Source organism: Macaca thibetana, chromosome 16, assembly GCF_024542745.1.
Source record: "Macaca thibetana thibetana isolate TM-01 chromosome 16, ASM2454274v1, whole genome shotgun sequence".
Classification (NCBI taxonomy): domain Eukaryota; kingdom Metazoa; phylum Chordata; class Mammalia; order Primates; family Cercopithecidae; genus Macaca; species Macaca thibetana.
In genome coordinates this window covers 63,838,058-63,856,280 of record NC_065593.1, presented here as the reverse complement: position 1 = coordinate 63,856,280, position 18,223 = coordinate 63,838,058, and the positions used below count along the sequence as shown (strand labels likewise).

General features: G+C 55.2%; 3 protein-coding genes across 4 annotated transcripts in view; 2 read left to right on the top strand and 1 right to left on the bottom strand.

Annotated features, from left to right (window-relative positions):
- The window catches only part of UBALD2 (UBA like domain containing 2), a 468,792-nt gene that overhangs the window by 56,165 nt on the left and 394,404 nt on the right, over positions 1–18,223 (top strand). The gene's annotated exons all lie outside the window — the stretch shown is intronic.
- Positions 1–18,223, top strand: part of LOC126939213 (CST complex subunit TEN1) — a 224,897-nt gene that overhangs the window by 88,721 nt on the left and 117,953 nt on the right. The window lies entirely within an intron of this gene.
- Positions 8,433–16,734, bottom strand: TRIM65 (tripartite motif containing 65). 2 transcript variants are annotated; one of them, XM_050764304.1, is made up of 6 exons: positions 16,241–16,734; positions 12,214–12,309; positions 11,725–11,958; positions 11,470–11,644; positions 11,274–11,339; positions 8,433–10,810 (listed from the first exon to the last, which is right to left on the bottom strand). In XM_050764304.1, the coding sequence occupies exons 1-6, from the start codon at positions 16,646–16,648 to the stop codon at positions 10,242–10,244; spliced, it is 1,548 nt and encodes a 515-aa protein (XP_050620261.1). In that variant the 5' UTR covers positions 16,649–16,734; the 3' UTR covers positions 8,433–10,241. The 2 variants fall into 2 exon arrangements, with proteins under 2 accessions (XP_050620261.1, XP_050620262.1); XM_050764305.1 differs by lacking the exon at positions 11,274–11,339.

Below are 18,223 nucleotides of genomic sequence, written 5' to 3'. Positions count from 1 at the left end.
GGCCTTCCAAAGTGCTGGGATTACAGGCGTGAGCCACCGCGCCCGGCCTATTTTTATTTTTTTAGATGGAATTTCGCTTTTGTCGCCCAGGCTGGAGTGCAGTGGCACAATCTCAGCTCACTGCAACCTGTGCCTCCTGGGTTCAAGCGATTCTCCTTCCTCAGCCTCTCGAGTAGCTGGGATTATGCGCGCCCACCACCACACTCGGCTAATTTTTGTAGTTTTAGTAGAGATGGGGTTTCACCATGTTGGCCAAGCTGGTCTCCAACTGCTGACTTCAGGTGATCCACCCACCTCGGCCTCCCAAAGTGCTGGGATTACAGGCGTGAGCCACCACTCCCGGGCCCAAATTATTTTTGTAGCGACTGTGAGGAGGAACTTAACTTCCCACTCCTGTGGGCTGTGCAGAGCGACTCTTCTAAAGGGAGCCAAAGCTTCACAGCTGAGAAACCTGACACAGTAGCTCAGCCAGGTGATCAAGGTCAACATCAACAGTGATGTCAGGCTGGGTGCAGGGGCTCATGCCTGTAATTCCAGCACTTGGGGAGATTAAGGTGGGAGGATCACTTGAGTCCAGGAGTTCGAGACCAGCCTGAGCAACATAGGCAGACTCCGTCTCTACAAAAACAAAACAAACAAACAAACAAAAAAATAGCTGAGTGCAGTAGGCTGTGGTCCCAGCTACTTGGGAGGCTGAAGTGGTAGGATCACTTGACCCTGGGCAGGTCAAGACTACAGTGGGGCTGGGTATGGTGGCTCACACCTGTAATCCCAGCACTTTGGGAGGCTGAGGCAGGCGGATCACTTAAGGTCAGGAGTTTGAGACCCAACTGGCAGTACAGTGGCACGACTTCGGCTCACTGCAACCTCCACCTCCCGGGTTCAAGTCATTCTCGTGCCTCAGCCTCCCAAGTATCTGGTATTACAGGCACCCGCCACCACACCCAGCTAATTTTTGTATTTTTAGCAGAGATGGGGTTTCACCATATTAGACAGGCAAGATAGTGGGCACCTGTAATCCCAGCTACTCGGGAGGCTGAGGCAGGAGAATCGCTTGAATCTGGGAGGTAGAGGTTGCAGTGAGAGTTCACGCCACTGCACTCCAGCCTGGGTGACAGAGCATCTCAAAAAAAAAAAAAAAAAAAAAAAAAAAAAATTAAATGCTACCTTGCCTGGCTAATTTTTTTTGTATTTTTAGTAGAGATGGGGTTTCACCATGTTGGCCAGGCTGGTCTCGAACTCCTGACCTCAAGTGATCTGCCCGCCTCAGCCTCCCAAAGTGCTGGGATTACAGACATGAGCCACTGCACCCGGAGATACCTGTAATTTCGGTTAGTGACAAAGTCACAGGTAACTGCTCATACCACTGTGGTGTATTGTCTCCATTTGGAATAGAAAGAAATGCTTTCAGTAAGGTGCTGCAGCGTGGCTTCCTTCTGCAGGATCTGAGAGAGACTCTGTCCTGGGCATCTGTCCCAGCTTCTGGTACTGGCTGGCAGTTCTTGGCGTTCCTTGGCTCTCAGCTGTAAGATGCGCTCTAATATCAGTCTCAGTTGTCATTTGCCTTTTCTCTGTGTCTGTGTTCGTGTCCTCTTCTCTCTCTTTTTTTTTTTTTTTTTTTTTTTTTTTTTTTTTTTTTTTTGAGAGACTCTTGCTCTGTTGCTCACTCAAACCCCTGGGCTTAAGCAGTCTGCCTGCCTCAGCCTCCCAAAGTGCTAGGATTACAGGCGTGAGCCACTGAGCCCGGTGCCAATTTCCTCTTCTTGTAAGGACACCAGTCGTTGGATGAGGGCATATTCTACTCCAGTATGCCCTCATCTTAACTCGCTCATATCTACAAATACTCTTATTTCCAAATAAGGTCACAGCCACAGGTCCTGGGGGTTAGGATCTGAATAAGTCTTTTTCAGGGAACATGATTCAACCTATAACAGCACATAAGGAAAGGTTGGAGAGAGGCCCAGGCTCAAATGTGCTAGAGGTCATGCGTGTCCCCTGGTGTTCCTGGCCTTCTCTGTGTTCCGGGACCCTGGCCCTTCCCTAAACCTCAGCACACACTGCCGCGGCCATCCCAAACCCTTGTCCACCTCTCCCATCAGGTCTGCATTCCTGCCTCTGTTTCCCCAGCTCTCTGGGCTTGGGGGATGGGAAGATGCTCTCAGGTCCCCTGAGACCAGGCTAGAAATGTTCAGAAGGAACTTAATGAGTTCAGAGCTAAAGAGGAGAAAACACAAGAAAAAGAGCACAAATGAGCCGGGCGCGGTGGCTCCCGCCTGGAATCCCAGGACTTTGGGAGGCCGAGGTGGGCGATCACTTGAGGTCACGAGTTCCAGACCAGCCTGGCCAACATGGCAAAACCCCATCTCTACTAAAAATACAAAAAAATTAGCCGGCCATGGTGGTGCGTGCACCTGTATTCCCAGCTACTTGGGAGGCTGAGGCAGGAGAATTGCTTGAACCCGGGAAGCAGAGGTTGTGCCACTGCACTCCAGCCTGGGCGACAGAGCGAGACTCCATCTCAAAAAAAAAAAAAAAAAAAAAGAAAAGAAAGAAAGAAAGAAGGAGGGACCCAGTCTCTTGGGGAGGGAGCTGGCTCTCCAGGCATTCAGTAACCCCTGTCTTAGTGTGTCTTGGCTGCTATCTCAGAACACCAGAGACTGGGTGGTTTATACACAACAGACACCCCTCACAGTTCTGGAGGCTGGAGGTCTGCGATCACGGTGACAGCACAGTCAGGGTTCCAGTGAGAGCCACTTCCTGGGTTGTAGATGGCTGCCTTCCCACTGTGTCCTCACATGGCCAAGAGACAGCCAGAGAGCCTCTGGGGCCCCTCGGACAAGGGCACTCATCCCATGAATGAGGCTTCACCCACCTGAAGACCCCACCTCCTTGGACCATCACCTTAGGGATGAGGATCTCAACACATCACTTCTGAGGGTACACACACATTCAGACTGTTGCAACTCCAAGTGCCAAAAGAGCAGTGCAATCTGCTCCCGGGGGCTCCATGGGAAAGGCTGGGGGAACTGTGGAAGTGGCATTTGAGCTGGGCTTTCACAGACTGCTAGGACTCGGGCAGGCAGAGGCTGGGGTGGGAAAAGACCTTCCAGGCAGAGGGAGTAGCAGAGGGAGCCGGCCTGGGTGTGCCTGATTTGGCAGGAAGGTGGGTAATGAGTTCCATACGTTGGTTTCTCAAGAGCACTTGATCAGGACTGTCACTTGTCTGCCAAGCCCCAGGAGCGGTTGGGAGGCCCAGGCTGCCTGGGTTTGCTGAGGCCATAAACCTGCCTGGTTCTGGAGGAGAGGGTGCCTTTCCGGTTGGGTCCCAGCCAACCCTCTGCTCCCCACCCACAGACTGCTATCCTCCCTGCTTGAAAAGATCTGCCCCCCAGGAGGAAAGCACAGAGATGTGGTTTGTCAGTGTGGTGGCATCTAGAGATTTCTTTTCTTTTCTGTTTTTTTTTGAAATGGAGTCTCACTCTGTTGCCCAGGCTGGAGTGCAGTGGCACAATCTCAGCTCACTGCAACCTCCACCTCCCGGGTTCAAGCGATTCTCCTGCCTCAGCCTCCCAAGTAGCTGGGATTACAGACATGCATCACCACGCCCGGCTAAATTTTGTATTTTTTAGTAGTGATGGGGTTTCACCATGTTGGCCAGGCTGGTCTCAAACCCCTGACCCTAGGTGATCTGCCTGCCTCGGCCTCTCAAAGTGCTAGAGTTACAGATGTGAGCCACTGTGCCCAGTCTGGCATCTATTTCATTTCCATTTCCAAAGTTTTAAAGTTGTTTGCCCAATGTATTAGTTCCCTTCAAAATGAATTGTCTAAGAGCCAAGGGCAAGGGTAACTGGCACCATGTGAGCTCAGCACGTTCACACCTGTCCTCATTCTGTCCATCCAAGGACCCCATCCTAAAGGACGGCAACAGGAATTCCGACAGGTACCATGTCTTGCCAGAGGTCACGTAACTCGTCCTGCAGAGGAAGCAGAATTTAAGCTCAATAGGTTGCAGCTTGAATAATTATAAATTTCACATATGACTATCTGACCTTAGTACTGCTTGAGAAAAAAAAAGAAAAAAAATCAAATAAAAACAAGTGGCTGGGTGTGGTGGCTCACGCCTATAATCCCAATCCTTTGGGAGCCAAGGCACGAGGACTCCAGCTCAGGAGTTGGAGACCAGCCTGGGCAACATATTAAGAGCCTGTCTCTGGGAAAAAAAAGCAAAAAGCAATCTGGTGATGAGAGTAATTAAAAAACTATTTCTAGCTTTACTTGTGTCTCTGAAAATTATTGAAAGGGGATCCAAACACCATGTCCCTAAGAGCACTTCCTTTTCTGTATGTTTTTTTTTTTTTTTTTTTTTTTTTGAGACGCAGTCTTGCTCTGTCGCCCAGGCTGGAGTGCAGTGGCCAGATCTCAGCTCACTGCAAGCTCCGCCTCCCGGGTTCACGCCATTCGCCTGCCTCAGCCTCCGGAGTAGCTGGGACTACAGGCGCCCGCCACCTCACCCGGCTAGTTTTTTGTATTTTTTTAGTAGAGACGGGGTTTCACCATGTTAGCTAGGATGGTCTTGATCTTGTGACCTCGTGATCCGCCCGTCTCGGCCTCCCAAAGTGCTGGGATTACAGGCTTGAGCCACCGCGCCTGGCCGGTTTTTTTTTTTTTTTTTTTTTTTTTTTTGAGACAGAGTCTCACTCTTTCTCCCAGGCTGGAGTGCGCTGGCTCGATCTCGGCTCACTGCAACACCTGCCTCCTGGGTTCAAGCCATCCTCGTGCCTTAGCCTCCGGAGCAGCTGGGACTATAGGCATGCACTACCATGCCCAACTAGTTTTTGTATTTTTAGTAGAAAGGGGGCTTCACCATGTTGGCCAGGCTGGTCTTGAACTCCTGACCTCAGGTGATCTGGTCTCCCAAATTGCTGGGACTACAGGCATGAGCCACTGCACCTGGACTTCTTTATGCTTTTGATGTACTTTTTTGTTTTGTTTTTTGGTTAAAAAGCTTTTTTGTTTGTTTTGTTTGTTTGTTTCATTGTCTTTTTTCCTCACTGTCTCGGAACAAGTTTTTAAAATTTTTATTTATTTATTTATTTTTTGAGACAGAGTCTCGCTCTGTTGCCCAGGCTGGAGTGTAGTGGCGTGATCTCGGCTCACTGCAAGCTCTGCCTCCCTGGTTCACACCTGTCTCCTGCCTCAGCCTCCCGAGTAGCTGGGACTACAGGCGCCTGCCACCACGCCCGGCTAATTTTTTGTATTTTTAGTAGAGAGGGGGTTTCACCGTGTTAGCCAGGATGGTCTCGATCTCCTGACCTCGTGATCCACCTACCTCAGCCTCCCAAAGTGCTGGGATTACAGGCGTGAGCCACCGCGCCCGGCTTTTTATGTATTTTTAAACAGTTGGTTTGTATGAATGTCAAATTAATATATTTATATTACTTAAAAAGTAAACAGGGCAGGTGCGGTGGCTCATCTGAGACTGGGAATTTGAGACCAGCCCGGCCAACATGGCAAAACCCTATGTCTACTAAAAATACAAAAATTAGCTGGGCGTGGTAGTGATGTCTGTAGTCCCAGCTACTCAGGATGCTGAGGCAGGAGAATTGCTTGAACCCAGGAGGCAGAGGTTGCAGTGAGCCGAGACTGGGCCACTGCACTCCAGCCTGGGTGACAGAGTGAGACTCCATCTCAAAAAATAATAAATAGGCCAGGCACAGTGGCTTACGCCTGTAATCCCAGCACTTTGGGAGGCTGAGGCGGGCGGATCACGAGGTCAGGAGATCAAGATCATCCTGGCTAGGCCGGGCGCGGTGGCTCAAGCCTGTAATCCCAGCACTTTGGGAGGCCGAGACGGGTGGATCACAAGGTCAGGAGATCGAGACCATCCTGGCTAACACGGTGAAACCCCGTCTCTACTAAAAAATACAAAAAACTAGCCGGGCGAGGTGGCGGGCGCCTGTAGTCCCAGCTACTCGGGAGGCTGAGGCAGGAGAATGGCGTGAACCCGGGAGGCGGAGCTTGCAGTGAGCTGAGATCACACCACTGCACTCCAGCCTGGGTGACAGAGCGAGACCCCGTCTCAAAAAAAAGAAAAAAAAAAAAAAAGATCATCCTGGCTAACACGGTGAAACCCCGTCTCTACTAAAATTACAAAAAATTAGCCGGATGTGGTGGCGGGCGCCTGTAGTCCCAGCTACTCAGAGGCTGAGGCAGGAGAATGGCATGAACCTGGGAGCTGGAGCTGGCAGTGAGCCAAGATCGCGCCACTGCACTCCAGCCTGGGCAACAGAGTGCAACTCCGTTAAAAAAAAAAAAAAAAACAAAAAAACAAAAAAAAACCACACCGTTTTCCTTTATAAATTGCCCAGTCTCAGGTACATCTTTATTAGCAGCACGAAAACAGACTAATACACCTCTCTGGCCTCCCATCCAACTCCCTCCAATCCTGCTGGCCCTTGAGGTCCCTGTCTTTCACAATGTCTCCTGCCCTTGTTCTGTCTCTGGGTGACCATCCACCTGATTGTGCATAACTGAAGCCCAGAATCTGTAAGGGGGTCTGGTGGGTGGGCCAGACATGCTGGAAACACCCACAAGCTAATCAAACGTGTCCCCTTTCCAAATGTCACATCCCAACTCTGTGCTGCCTTTTCCCTCGATACCAGTGTGCATTTTCCTGGAGAGGACATGGAGAGTTCTCTCAGAATAAGTTAGGCTGGCTGAGCATGGATCGCTTGAAGCCAGGAGTTCAGGACCAGCCTGGGCAACACAGTGAGAACCGTTCTCAACAAAAAAATTAAAAAATTAGCTGGGCGAAGTGGTATGCGACTGTAGTTCCAGCTACTCAGGAGGCTGAGGCAGGAGGAGGATCACTTGAGCCCAGGAGGCGGAGGTTGTATCCTGCCCTTGCACTGCAGCCTGGGTGACAGAGTGAGGCCCCATCTCTTTAAAAAAAAAAAAAAAAAGAAAGAAAAAAGAAAAAAAAAAAGCAATGGCTCATGCCTGCAATACCAGGCGTAGATCCCTTTGGGAGGCTCAGGCGGGCAGATGACATGAGGTCAGCAGTTTGAGACCAGCCTGGCCAAACTGGTGAAACCATGACTCCACTAAAAATACAAAAACTAGCTGGGTGTGGTGGTGGGCGCCTATAATCCAAGCTACTTGGGAGGCTGAGGCAGGAGAATCACTTGAATGTGGAAGGCAGAGGTTGCACTGAGCTGAGATCGCTCCACTGCACTCCAGCCTGGGCAACAGAGTGCAACTCTGTCTCAAAAACAAAACAAAAAACAAAGTAGCTGGGCATTACAGGTGGGTGCCTGTAGTCCTAGCTATTCTGGAGGCTGAGGCAGGAGAATCACTGAAACCCGGGAGGCAGAGGTTGCAGTGAGCCAAGACTGTACCACTGCACTCTAGCCTGGGTGACAGAGTAAGGCTCCGTCTCAAAAAACAAAACAAAACAAACAAACAAACAAAAATGAAAAAGAAATAAAGAGTGGGAGTCTCTGAGCCTACATTGGCTCGGGAGGCTGTCCATTAGAAAAAAAAGGCGGGGCTGGACATGGTGACTCCTGCCTGTAATCCCAGCACTTTGGGAGGCCGAGGCAGGTGGATCATGAGGTCCAGAGTTTGAGACCAGCCTGACCAACATGGTGAAACCCCAACTTTACTAAAAATACAAAAATTAGTTGGGCGTGGTGGCGTGCACCTATAATCCCAGCTACTCAGGAGGCTGAGGCAGGAAGATCACTTGAACCCGGGAGGTGGAGGTTGCCGTGAGCTGAGATCGCGCCACTGCACTCCAGCCTGGGGGACAGAGCGAGACTCCGTCTCAAAAAGAAAGAAAGAAAGAAAAAGGGGTCAATATTTATAATACAGAACACGCCCACAGAATATAGAAAGAACCACCACCCAATAGGAAGAAGAATTTCATATAATAAATGACCCCAAACACCTCCCACCTCAGAAGCAGACAGGGGGCCACTCTTCCTCGCTCTGCCCCTCTCAGAGCGCGGCTCAGCCCTCTGGAAGCTTCTGCTGCAGCCTTGGATTAGGAGGGAGTATGAGGGGGGGACAGCAATGATGGCTATCTGGCCAGGCCAATACTGCCTGGCTGGGCTTTCAGCTCCCACTGTTGCCCCTAGCCGGCCAGCAAGGTCCTGCCTGCCTCCTGGCTGTGGGGCTCCACATGTCAGATTCCCTCCCCATGTCTGGGGAGCTCCCATCTGAGGATCTTCCTGGAAAGGCCTTACCTGGGCTGTGCCAATCCAAGTCCCTGCCCTGCTCTTGAACAAACAGCCACAGGCTAGGAGCAGGGACACAAGATGGAGGCTGCAATGGCGGCAGTGATTGGGATGGGGTTGTCGTGGGAGGTTTTGTTTTGTTTTTTTAACAAATATAAAAACATTATATATATTGGGGTATGTATATTACATGTATTATCCTTTAAAAATTTTTTATTGTGAAATATTTATCCATGAGTACATATAACACAGATGTCCAGTTTTTAAAGTTACAAAAGCAGACACCCCTCCCCTTTTTTTTTTTTTTTTCAGATGGAGTCTCGCTCTGTCACCCAGGCTGTAGTGCAGTGGTGCAATCTCGGTTCACTGCAACCTCACCTCCCGGGTTCAAGCAATTCTCCTGCCTCAGCCTCCCCAGAAGGGATTACAGGCGCACACCACCACGCCCGGCTAATTTTTGCTATTTTTAGTAGAGACGGGGTTTTGCCATGTTGGCCAGGCTGAACTCGAACTCCTGACCTTGTGATCCGCCCGCCTCGGCCTCCCAAAGTGCTGGGATTACAAGCGTGAGCCGCCACGTCTGGCCAAAAGCAGACACCCTTGGAACCACCTCCCAGAACAAGAAGTGGAACATTTCAAGTAAAACAAATTACATCTACCCGATGACCCAGCAACCCCACTTCCGGAAGTACAAGCAAAATCATGCCCAGGGCTCTTCGTGGCAGCATGTTCTGTAATGGCAAACACCACACCAAGCCAAGAGGAGCTAGCCTGCGCCGGCACCTGCACACACGGCTGCCCCAAAGTCCCACACCCAGGGGTGGGATGCTGGAGACGGAGGTCCTGCCAGTGTCACGCGCTGCTTGGTGACAGGGTTGAGGGGCCTTAGTCGGCCGGACTCAAGGTGGCCTCACTGTGGTCTTTTGAATAAAAAAATCTTCAAGTGCTCATTGTTCCCTGAGTGACTCACTTGAGGTAACAGCCTACATACATGACCATAAATGCGGCCAAGCATCCTGCGCAGAAATATTCATCATAAGCCAGGCGTGGTGGCGCACACCTATAATTCCAGCTACTCAGGAGGCTGAGGTAGGAGAATCCCATGAGCCCATGATGGCACCCCTGCACACCAGCCTGGGTGACAGAGGGAGACCCTGTCTCAAAAAAAACACATCGATGTTTGTATAGCTAAAAAGAAAGCAAATTAAATGTCCAATAATGGATAAACTTGATAGCCATTAGAATGACTACAGCAATCAGTGAAAATTTTCAATCATGTGAAAAGTGCTTATGTTAAGTCAAAAAACTTCAGAAAACACTGTAATCTCAGCTACTTCGGAAGCTGAGGTGGGAGGATCCTTCGAGCTCAGGAGCTCGAGGCTGCAGTGAGCCACGATTGTGCCACTGTACACCAGCCTGAGTGACATAGCAAGACCATCTCCTAAAAAAAAAAATGTTTAAATGCAGAAAACAAAATTGTTAATAGAATATAATTATACGGACGCACAAAATAAAAAGACTACAAGACAGGACGGACATCTATCCAAATGTTACAAAAAATTAAAGAGAGCTGCAGGCGGGACGGAGGGAGGAATCTGTCGGCCCTGGGGCTACTCTGGCTCACTGCCCCTCACTAACTGCTCCTTTGGCCCTTATCATCTCCAGAGGCAAGTTCAGATGGATCTGAATTTTGTCACACACGCTGTCCCGTAAGCCCAGAAGTCCCCTGGGCACTGCTCTAGCCTCCCAGGCCCAGGCGGTACCTAGAACTGGGTTCTGTTTGGGGCAAGGGCATCCCATTTATCCCCCTCCTAGACCGTGTCCCCTTCAAAGAGGCTGGAACAGTGAACTCTGGGTTTATGCTCACCTACCCCCACCTCCAATCTCTTTCTGAGTTAACAGAGAGGCCAACAGCTGGTCCTCCAGTCTCCGAGCTGGAGCTGGGCAGCTCTTGGGCACGCAGGCATGGTGGCAGCTATGCCAGGGCTCCATCCCATGCCTTCTTCAGCTGAGCACCCCTTCCTGGGGCCCCGGAGGGAACACAGCCCCTGGCTGATGGCACAGGGTCAGGGTCCTACCCTCAAGGAGCCAGAAGACAGGGGTGAGGGGCTGGTTGAAGAGGGCATGGAAGGTGTACAGGGGCTGGGTCTGGGGCTCCAGGCTGTAGAAGGTGAGGCAGCCTGAGGCCAGGTCCAAATCCATGCCCAGGAGCCGCCCTGACACCCCTGGGAGGCGCTGGGCCTGCCCGTTGTGCCAGGCCTGGAGGCTGTCCCCCTGGACGCAGAGCCCCCAGGAGCAGGGTCCCCGGCCAATGTTGTCTGTGTGGGGCCCCACCCTGCACCGTGACAGTTGCGGGTAGGAGACGCCCAGTGTCACTGAGTGGTCTGACGCGCGCACCTCCCAGTAGTGGTGCCCGGCCTGGAAACTCTGGGTACACTGCACCTGCCAGAGCTCGAATCTGCCGGGCCTGCCTGGGCCCTGGGACTGACGGCAGTGCTTCACCTGCTGGTCCTGGCGCGACAGATAGAAGTGACGGTTGGCGCTGATTGGATCAAAGGTCAGATTGCGATAATCTGTTGGAGAAAGGAGGACAGAAGTGGGCTAGGGGAAGACAGCACAACTGGATCTCCATTTATCCGCTGCTAAACCTCCGCCAGGCATGCTGAGCACCAGCAGCCACCACAACACTTAATCCTCGCCATGACCTCGCAGGCGGAATCCTCTATCAGCCCTGTTCACAGCTGAGAAAACTGGGGCTCCCAGATCCATTAACTCAGTATTAAGCGGGAGAATCGCGGGTCTGTGCCCCAGACTCTGTCCTTCAATGAACACTGGCTGCCTCTGCTTCAGGGTGGATGTGCACGAGGTGTGCAGGGGGTAGGGCCAGGCTCAGATGTCCCGGCAGGACAGTCACAACACGTGCCCCCCTCACTCACATGTGCATACAAACATGTGTGTGCACACACTTGTTCACAGCACAGGCACCTCCTTGCACACGCACACACAGTTGCACACATACACGAATGGCCTCCTTACTCTGCCAGAGTTTCCTCCTCAGTGGACAAACTGTGCTTGGGACCGGTGCCAGGGGACCTGGGGCCTCTAGGGGGCAAAGCAGCATTAGGAGAATGGTTGGAGAGGTCATGATGTGTGGGCCCTGACCCCCCTCTGCCCCACAGCGGGAGCGGCAGCTGGGCCCAGGGCAGTAGTGGGGGCCTGGGGTCAGTCTTACCCATGGGGCCTAAGTCCACAGGCTTGGCTGGTGCCCCGGGGTGGCCCCCCTCTTCCAAGAGGAGGCCACACAGCCGGCTTAGCAACTGCTTCAGGTCGCCCAGCTGTTGGTCTTCATCCCACTGCAGAGGGGTCAGTGGCCCAAGAGGCCCTGGGGGCTGGAGGAGCTGTGATTCCTGAGCCCCAGGGAGAACAAGTAAGCCCGGGCCTAAGGGGCAGGGAAGCAAGTCCCCCACCTGTGCCTGAGCCCTCGCACCTGCAGGAAGGTCTGCTCATCCACCTGCTCCAGAAGCTCCTGGATCCTGCAGCCATGGCGAGCCACAGCCTCCAAGTGGCCCCGCAGCCGCTGCTCCTCATCTCGAGCCTGTGCCAGCACCCGCGTCTTGGCCACGTCGATGCTCCTCAGTGCTGCCGTGTGCTGCATTTCCAGGGCCTGTAGCAGGCTGCTGAACTTGCCGGAGACCCAGGAGGCCAAGATGCAGGCTGAGTTCTGGGTGGGAACAGCAGGGGCTTCAGGGTGACCAGGGCCCTGTGCCATACCAAGGCAGGCTAGGGCCAGGGCTACCCGCTGGGCTGAGGGTCAGGGATGTTGGGAGGCAGGGTCCTGGGAACCTCCCCAGGACCCCTGTGCCCAGCTCCCTGCTCAGCCACACTCCCTGCTGCCCGGTGTTCCAGGGACCAGCTGGTGACCGCCCCCAGGATGCAGTGTGAGGCCATGGTGGGCGGGCAGGCACAGCCCTCATACCTGGATCTGGCTTCTTTGCTTCTGCAGCTCTAGTAGCTGGCCTTCGGCCTGGGTGGCCTGCTGCTGGGTAACCTCCAGGCTGGCTCTCAGCTGGGCCTGTGGTGGCCGCCCATGGGACAAGCAACAAGAGAGGGCCAGGATTGGCTGTGACACCCTTTCTCAGACAACCAACCATGCCTGCAGACACCAGGCAGCCCCTCCCCACGCTACCCAGGCCAGCCTCCGGAGCACAGGCCTCACTCTAACCTAGGGAGAGTAGGGGCCGTGCCCCGGCGGGTCCGGACAAAGTCTTTCCTAACCTGTAGCAGGGTGGTACCTGAGCAGAGCAGAAGCCTTGGGCTCAGGACCCAACTTCCATTGCCATTTGTACCTCTTGCATGCTGAGCAAGCTGAGGCAAAGCACCTGCCCTTTCTGGACCTAACCCCCTACCCATCAACACATGAAAGTGATAATGCTGGCTCAGGAGGCCTTGCAGGGATGACCCCAAATACTAAAGCTGTTGGTCCCTGTCTCACTGCAGAGGGGTCAGTGGTCCAGGAGGCCTTGGGGCTTAAGAAGCTGACTGCAGCCGGGCGCGGTGGCTCAAGCCTGTAATCCCAGCACTTTGGGAGGCCGAGACGGGCGGATCACGAGGTCAGGAGATCGAGACCATCCTGGCTAACACAGTGAAACTCCGTCTCTACTAAAAATACAAAAACTTTGCCGGGCGAGGTGGCAGGCGCCTGTAGTCCCAGCTACTCGGGAGGCTGAGGCAGGAGAATGGCGTGAACCCGGGAGGCGGAGCTTGCAGTGAGCTGAGATCCGGCCACTGCACTCCAGCCTGGGTGACAGAGCGAGACTCCGTCTCAAAAAAAAAAAAAAAAAAAAAAAAAAAAAAAAAAAAAAAAAAAAAAAAAAAAGAAGCTGACTGCAGGGACCACCCAAAGCACCAAAGCTGTCTGAGAAGTGGGCAGTTATTTGCATGGATAAACTAGATTCTTCTGGGGATCCGGCCAGTCCCTGGCCCTAGCTTTGAGCCTGAGGGGGGAGGAAGGGACCCTTATTCGGTTATGCTCCCTGAGTCCCTTGGGAATCAAAACACCACGCTCTCATGAGAGCGGGACGAACCATGCAGGTCCCGGGGGCCCCATTCCCAGCATCTGGTCAAAAGCTTCACCATCTTGTTTCCGCTTTTCCCACAATGCACTGAGATGGGGACTGTTACTATCCCCACATCACAGAGGAGGAAATGGCTCAGAGAGGTTGATAATTTGGTCAACGTCCTCAGATCTTCCTAAGCCCAGAGCTCCGCCAGGTCCCCAGCCTCCAGCATTTAACACAGGAACGCAGGAGGCAGGAAGGCAGGCTCTCCCAGGGTACCCGCCCTCCCCCAGGGACAGGCACCCCCATGTCCCTTTCCCTCTCTCTTGCAAAATCCTGGCTCCCCTGGTGCTACTGGCTGCCCCTGCTGCTCCCTTCCTCCATATGGCCCTCTACTGGCCTCCAACTCAAACTTCCATGCCTAGCTCAGTCTTCTGCACCCGCTGTTGAGCAGTACATCTTGTCTCATCCTACTCGGCGGCTTCAGCAGCTACAAGGAATGTCCTGCAACACTCTGGAACCCTTTTCCTTCACCTCATCTCAGCGCTCCCGTGAACTCACCCTGGCCCTGTCACCAGCTCTAAAATCTCCATTCTAGGCACCCATTCTTCCTTCTCTGACCACCACCTTCCTGCCCTCTCCTGTTCCAGCCACCTCTGTCCCAGTCCTCCCACCTCGCTGACTCCCAGCTGTGCACCCCCCCATCCCTCCCTGCCCATCAGGCCTCCTAGCCACCCCTTCCCTTCTTGTTCCATCCAGCGTCCCTGTGCCATCCTCCACCCATGCCTTAGCTCCAGCCCTCCTCTGTCCCCAGATGATTCCACGTCCTGTCTTCACTGCTGAAATGGGTTTTGTCAAGGGCCGTGCTGAAGGTCATTTCTGTCCTCGTACTGAGCCTCCGATTGGCATGGGCACCCTGCCTGTTCTCTTCCTGGCACCCCTCTCCAGGTGCCACACAGGGCTGCCGCTCCCCCAACCTTCCCCATCTTCCTGGGAGCTCCAGCTTGGAACCCTCTCTCCCTCCTAGCACTAATGACTCCCAGCTCTCCACTCCTGAGCTTTGGAGCTCACTGCAAGCTCCGCCTCCCACCCCAGTAGCTGGGACTACAGGCGCCCGCCACCAGGCCCAGCTAATTTTTTGTATTTTTAGTAGAGACGGGGTTTCACTGTGTTAGCCAGGATGGTCTCAATCTCCTGATCTCGTGATCCGCCCGCCTCGGCTCCCAAAGTGCTGGGATCACAGGTGTGAGCCACCGCACCCGGTGGTGGCCAGGCTGCGGTGGGTCTGGCCCCCTCCCACTCCCGGCGGCAGCGCCTGCTTGTGGAGGCGACACTCGCGCATGGTGCACACGCTGCACACGCAGCAGCTCTCGGTCCGGCAGAAGAGCTCCAGCGGCTGCCCGTGGCGGGGGCAGCGCGCGGCAGGGCCGGGGTCCCAGGTGCCACAGACCCGTCCCCTGGTTTGTCCCACTGGCGACTGTCACCTCTATACGTCCAAGGCCAAACTCTGCCCTCCACCTATGTCTCTCAGCACACAGACCCCAGCCACCTGCGTGCTCAAGACAGAATACCCAGGTGTCTCCCTTGCTGCCCTCTCTGCTGTCCCCCATGTCCCCTCTGGCCTGCTTTCGCCTCCACAAGGCACTGCTCCCCCTCAGCGTTTCTCATCTCCTCCATCCTGGTCTCCTTTCCCTGCCCTCCAAATGGTTCCTTGCCTCCCTGCACTCCTGCCCTGGGCTCCTACCCTATTCAGGTCTTGCGTCCTGCCCCCTTCAGCCCCCAGCCAGGTGATCAGTCTCCACGAAGCCCAAATCTGATCATGTGCCACCCTGCTTCCAAGCCTACAATGGCTCCCATGACACTAGAGTAAGAGACAGGCTCCCCCAGGACCCTGCCCGATCTGGCGCCTGCTGACCCCGGGGCCTGGCCTACAGATCTCAGTGGCACAAATCTGCCACTAGCCACCCCGCGTGCCCAGTTCTTTCCCATCCCAGAGAGGGAAGCAGGCTGATTCCTCTGCCTAGAATGCACTTCCCCAGGTCTTTCTCCTCCCGGCTGGTGCTTCCTCAGCCCTCACATGCCAGCCTGAAGGCGGCCTCCCCTTCCTCCTCCTGGCCTGTTTAGCAGGGTCACCCCGACACCTCTATCACATGCTATGTACTTTCCTCACTGCATTTTGCAAGAATACATTCAGGCCTTACTGGAACACTGACTTCTTAAGTGGATTCTAAGTCTCTTAAGGGCAGGGAGCTCGTCTATCCATTTACCAACAGCCCCCATACCCCCCTCACCCCTCCACCCCCACCCCGCACAGCGAATTAAAGCAGACACACGACTGTTCTCTAGCGCCTGGGCACGGAGCAGGGAGCTGCTGCCTCATGCCCAGGCTTTTTTCATCCGGAAGGCATCCAGCAGCTCCTGAGACCCACCCTGCGGCACTGGCCGGGCTGCACATCCCAGTCCGATGCACAGATGCGAGATATTTTTTTTTCATTTTGAGATGGAGTCTGGCTCTGTCGCCCAGACTGGAGTGCAGTGGCCGGATCTCGGCTCACTGCAAGCTCCGCCTCCCGGGTTCACGCCATTCTCCTGCCTCAGCCTCCCGAGTAGCTGGGACTACAGGCGCCCGCCACCACGCCCGGCTAATTTTTTGTATTTTTAGTAGAGACGGGGTTTCACCGTGTTAGCCAGGATGGTCTCGATCTCCTGACCTCGTGATCCACCCGCCTCGGCTCCCAAACTGCGGGGATTACAGGCGTGAGCCACCGCGCCTGGCAGACCCGCGATTTTTATAATCAACTCCCAGGTTGGGCGAAGCCCCTCCAGTTGAGGCTCCCCTCCCCCACCGGGTGCTCGGAGAGAGCAGGGCGCGGCCCGCAGGAGTCATCCTGCGGTGGCCAGGCCGCGGCGGGTCCGGCCCCCTCCTGTTCCCGGCGGACGCGTCACCTGGCGCTTGAGGCGCTCGGCGTCCAGCAGCGCCCGCTCGTGGAGGCGACATTCGTGCACGGTGCACACGCTGCATACGCAGCGGCCCTCGGTACGGCAGAAGAGCTCCATTGGCCGCCCATGGCGGGGGCAGCGCGCGGCAGGGCCGGGGCCGGGGTCGGGGCCGGGGTCCCGGGCGGGCCCGGCGTGCACCACCTCCAGCACGCCACTGAGGGCTACGTTGCGGCGCAGCTCGGCGCCGTCGGGGAAGGGCTCCCGGCACTCGGGGCACGCCTTCCCGCAGCGATCCCACCAGTCCCGGATGCAGGCTCCGCAGAAGTTGTGGCCGCAGGGCAGCGTCACTGGGTCCTGGTAGAGTCCCAGGCAGATGGCGCAGGTCAGCTTCTCCTCCAGTAGCTGCGCGGCCATGGCCCGCTGGCGGTGGGAGCCAGGCGGGCCCCGGAATTCTCAAAGGGACAGCCGGCCTCGCGTACTGAGGGCGCCCGGGCGTGGCTAACGCGGGGCGGGGCGAGGCCAGGTCCCCGCCCCGGAAGCCGGGCCCTTCTCCGACACCTTCGACCAGCGACCTCCGCAGGGGCCTAGGCCACCCCTGCCCGCCTCGGCCTGGGCCGTTCGAAGGCTCCGCGTTCCGGCATTGCGCCCCTCCCTCCCTCTAGGCACCGCGCCACCCCGGCTGAGAGCTGGGTTCGGCTCTCTCGGGTCCCAGCCTGGCGGGTCCATCCCACCCCCGTGGGCCTTCAGCCCAGGTCCTGGAGACCAGAGGCTCGAAAATCCCGCCCCGCCTCCGGGCTTCTGACCACGGGTCGCGCGGAACCTCTTCTGGACTCATCTGTCAATGGCCTAAGGGCATAGACCACCCGCGCAATCCCCCGGGGCTCGGCGACGAAACGAAAGTCAGTGCACGTGGGCTGGCGGGCTCCCTGCAGACCCGAGCACTGCTGCACTTTTTCCTGGAGCTGGGTTTCGGGCACTTGCCAGACTGGGGTGTCTTCCTTCTCTGGGCTACACGTAATTTTGGTTATTTTAAAGTAAACAGCGAGATGGAAATGTCTGGTCACCAACAGACAGGGACCAGTTAACTGGTATTTTTCAAATGGCCCTTGAATGAGTACACAAACCAGCTTTCAGCTGCAATCAGCATCCCCTCTCCCTGCTGCCCTCTGCTGGGGAGTTTCTTGCCTGGGGTCCGAGCTGATCTGCAGCCTCAGTATTTAGAGGCACTCCAGCATTTCCCCTGCAGCTGAGCAGGCAAGGCGGGTCTGGGGCCTAGCGCCCACCTCCCTGGCAGTGTGTATCAGGCCAGGGGGAACCCCAGGAGAGCAAGGCCTTTCTATCTAACCAAGCTCGGCTGATGTTGCGGCGGCACGAGCTCTCACTGCTGCAGCAAGCACTGCGTCCTGTGTGCGGCCACCGGCGAAGTTTCTGGAAAAAGTGCACGGATCTACCCTCCACCTACTAGTTAGCCAGACTTCTGCTTTTGGTAAGGGAGAAACAAAACACCTAACCGTCCAGCCGCAGGCTCCATGGGCTTTCTGACCCTGAGCAGGTCTCTTGAGTCACGCTGTTAACTACCTAATGTGGCTTCTCCTCCCAAGCATGGGGTGGGGGCGGGAGTCTGTGCAGAGGGTCAGTGCTGGGGCAGGCACTCTCTCTCCAGGGGCCCGGTGGGACCCCCTGGGGCACACAGCCAGTGCTCAATAAATGCTCCCTCCTGAGCCCAGCTGCTCTGCTCCACTTTTCGGGGAGCTGGGTTTCAGGCACCTGCTGGATTGGGATGTCCATCTCCCTTCCCGGGGCCACACCTGTTTTTGGCCCACTGCCTGCTTTTGCTTCGGATCCCAGGGTCCCCGACACCCTCAGAAGATGGAGGTCAGGGTGCACCTGGTGGGGTGGGAGGCAGCCCCTTTCCCACCCATGAGTACAGCTCCATCGGGGTCCTCTGGCCCTGGAACACCGAACCAGGCCAGCTATGGCAGAAATAAT

What these genes read in the sequence shown, in the direction of transcription:
- TRIM65 (XM_050764304.1), bottom strand. Translation starts at nt 16,648, where the DNA reads ATGGCCGCGCAGCTACTGGAGGAGAAGCTGACCTGCGCCATCTGCCTG. An exon ending in AGCAAAGAAGCCAGATCCAG is followed by an intron (nt 11,959 to 12,213) that starts GTATGAGGGCTG and finishes GTTCCCACCCAG; the next exon opens with AACTCAGCCTGCATCTTGGC. An exon ending in TGTGGACTTAGGCCCCATGG is followed by an intron (nt 11,340 to 11,469) that starts GTAAGACTGACC and finishes TTTGCCCCCTAG; the next exon opens with AGGCCCCAGGTCCCCTGGCA.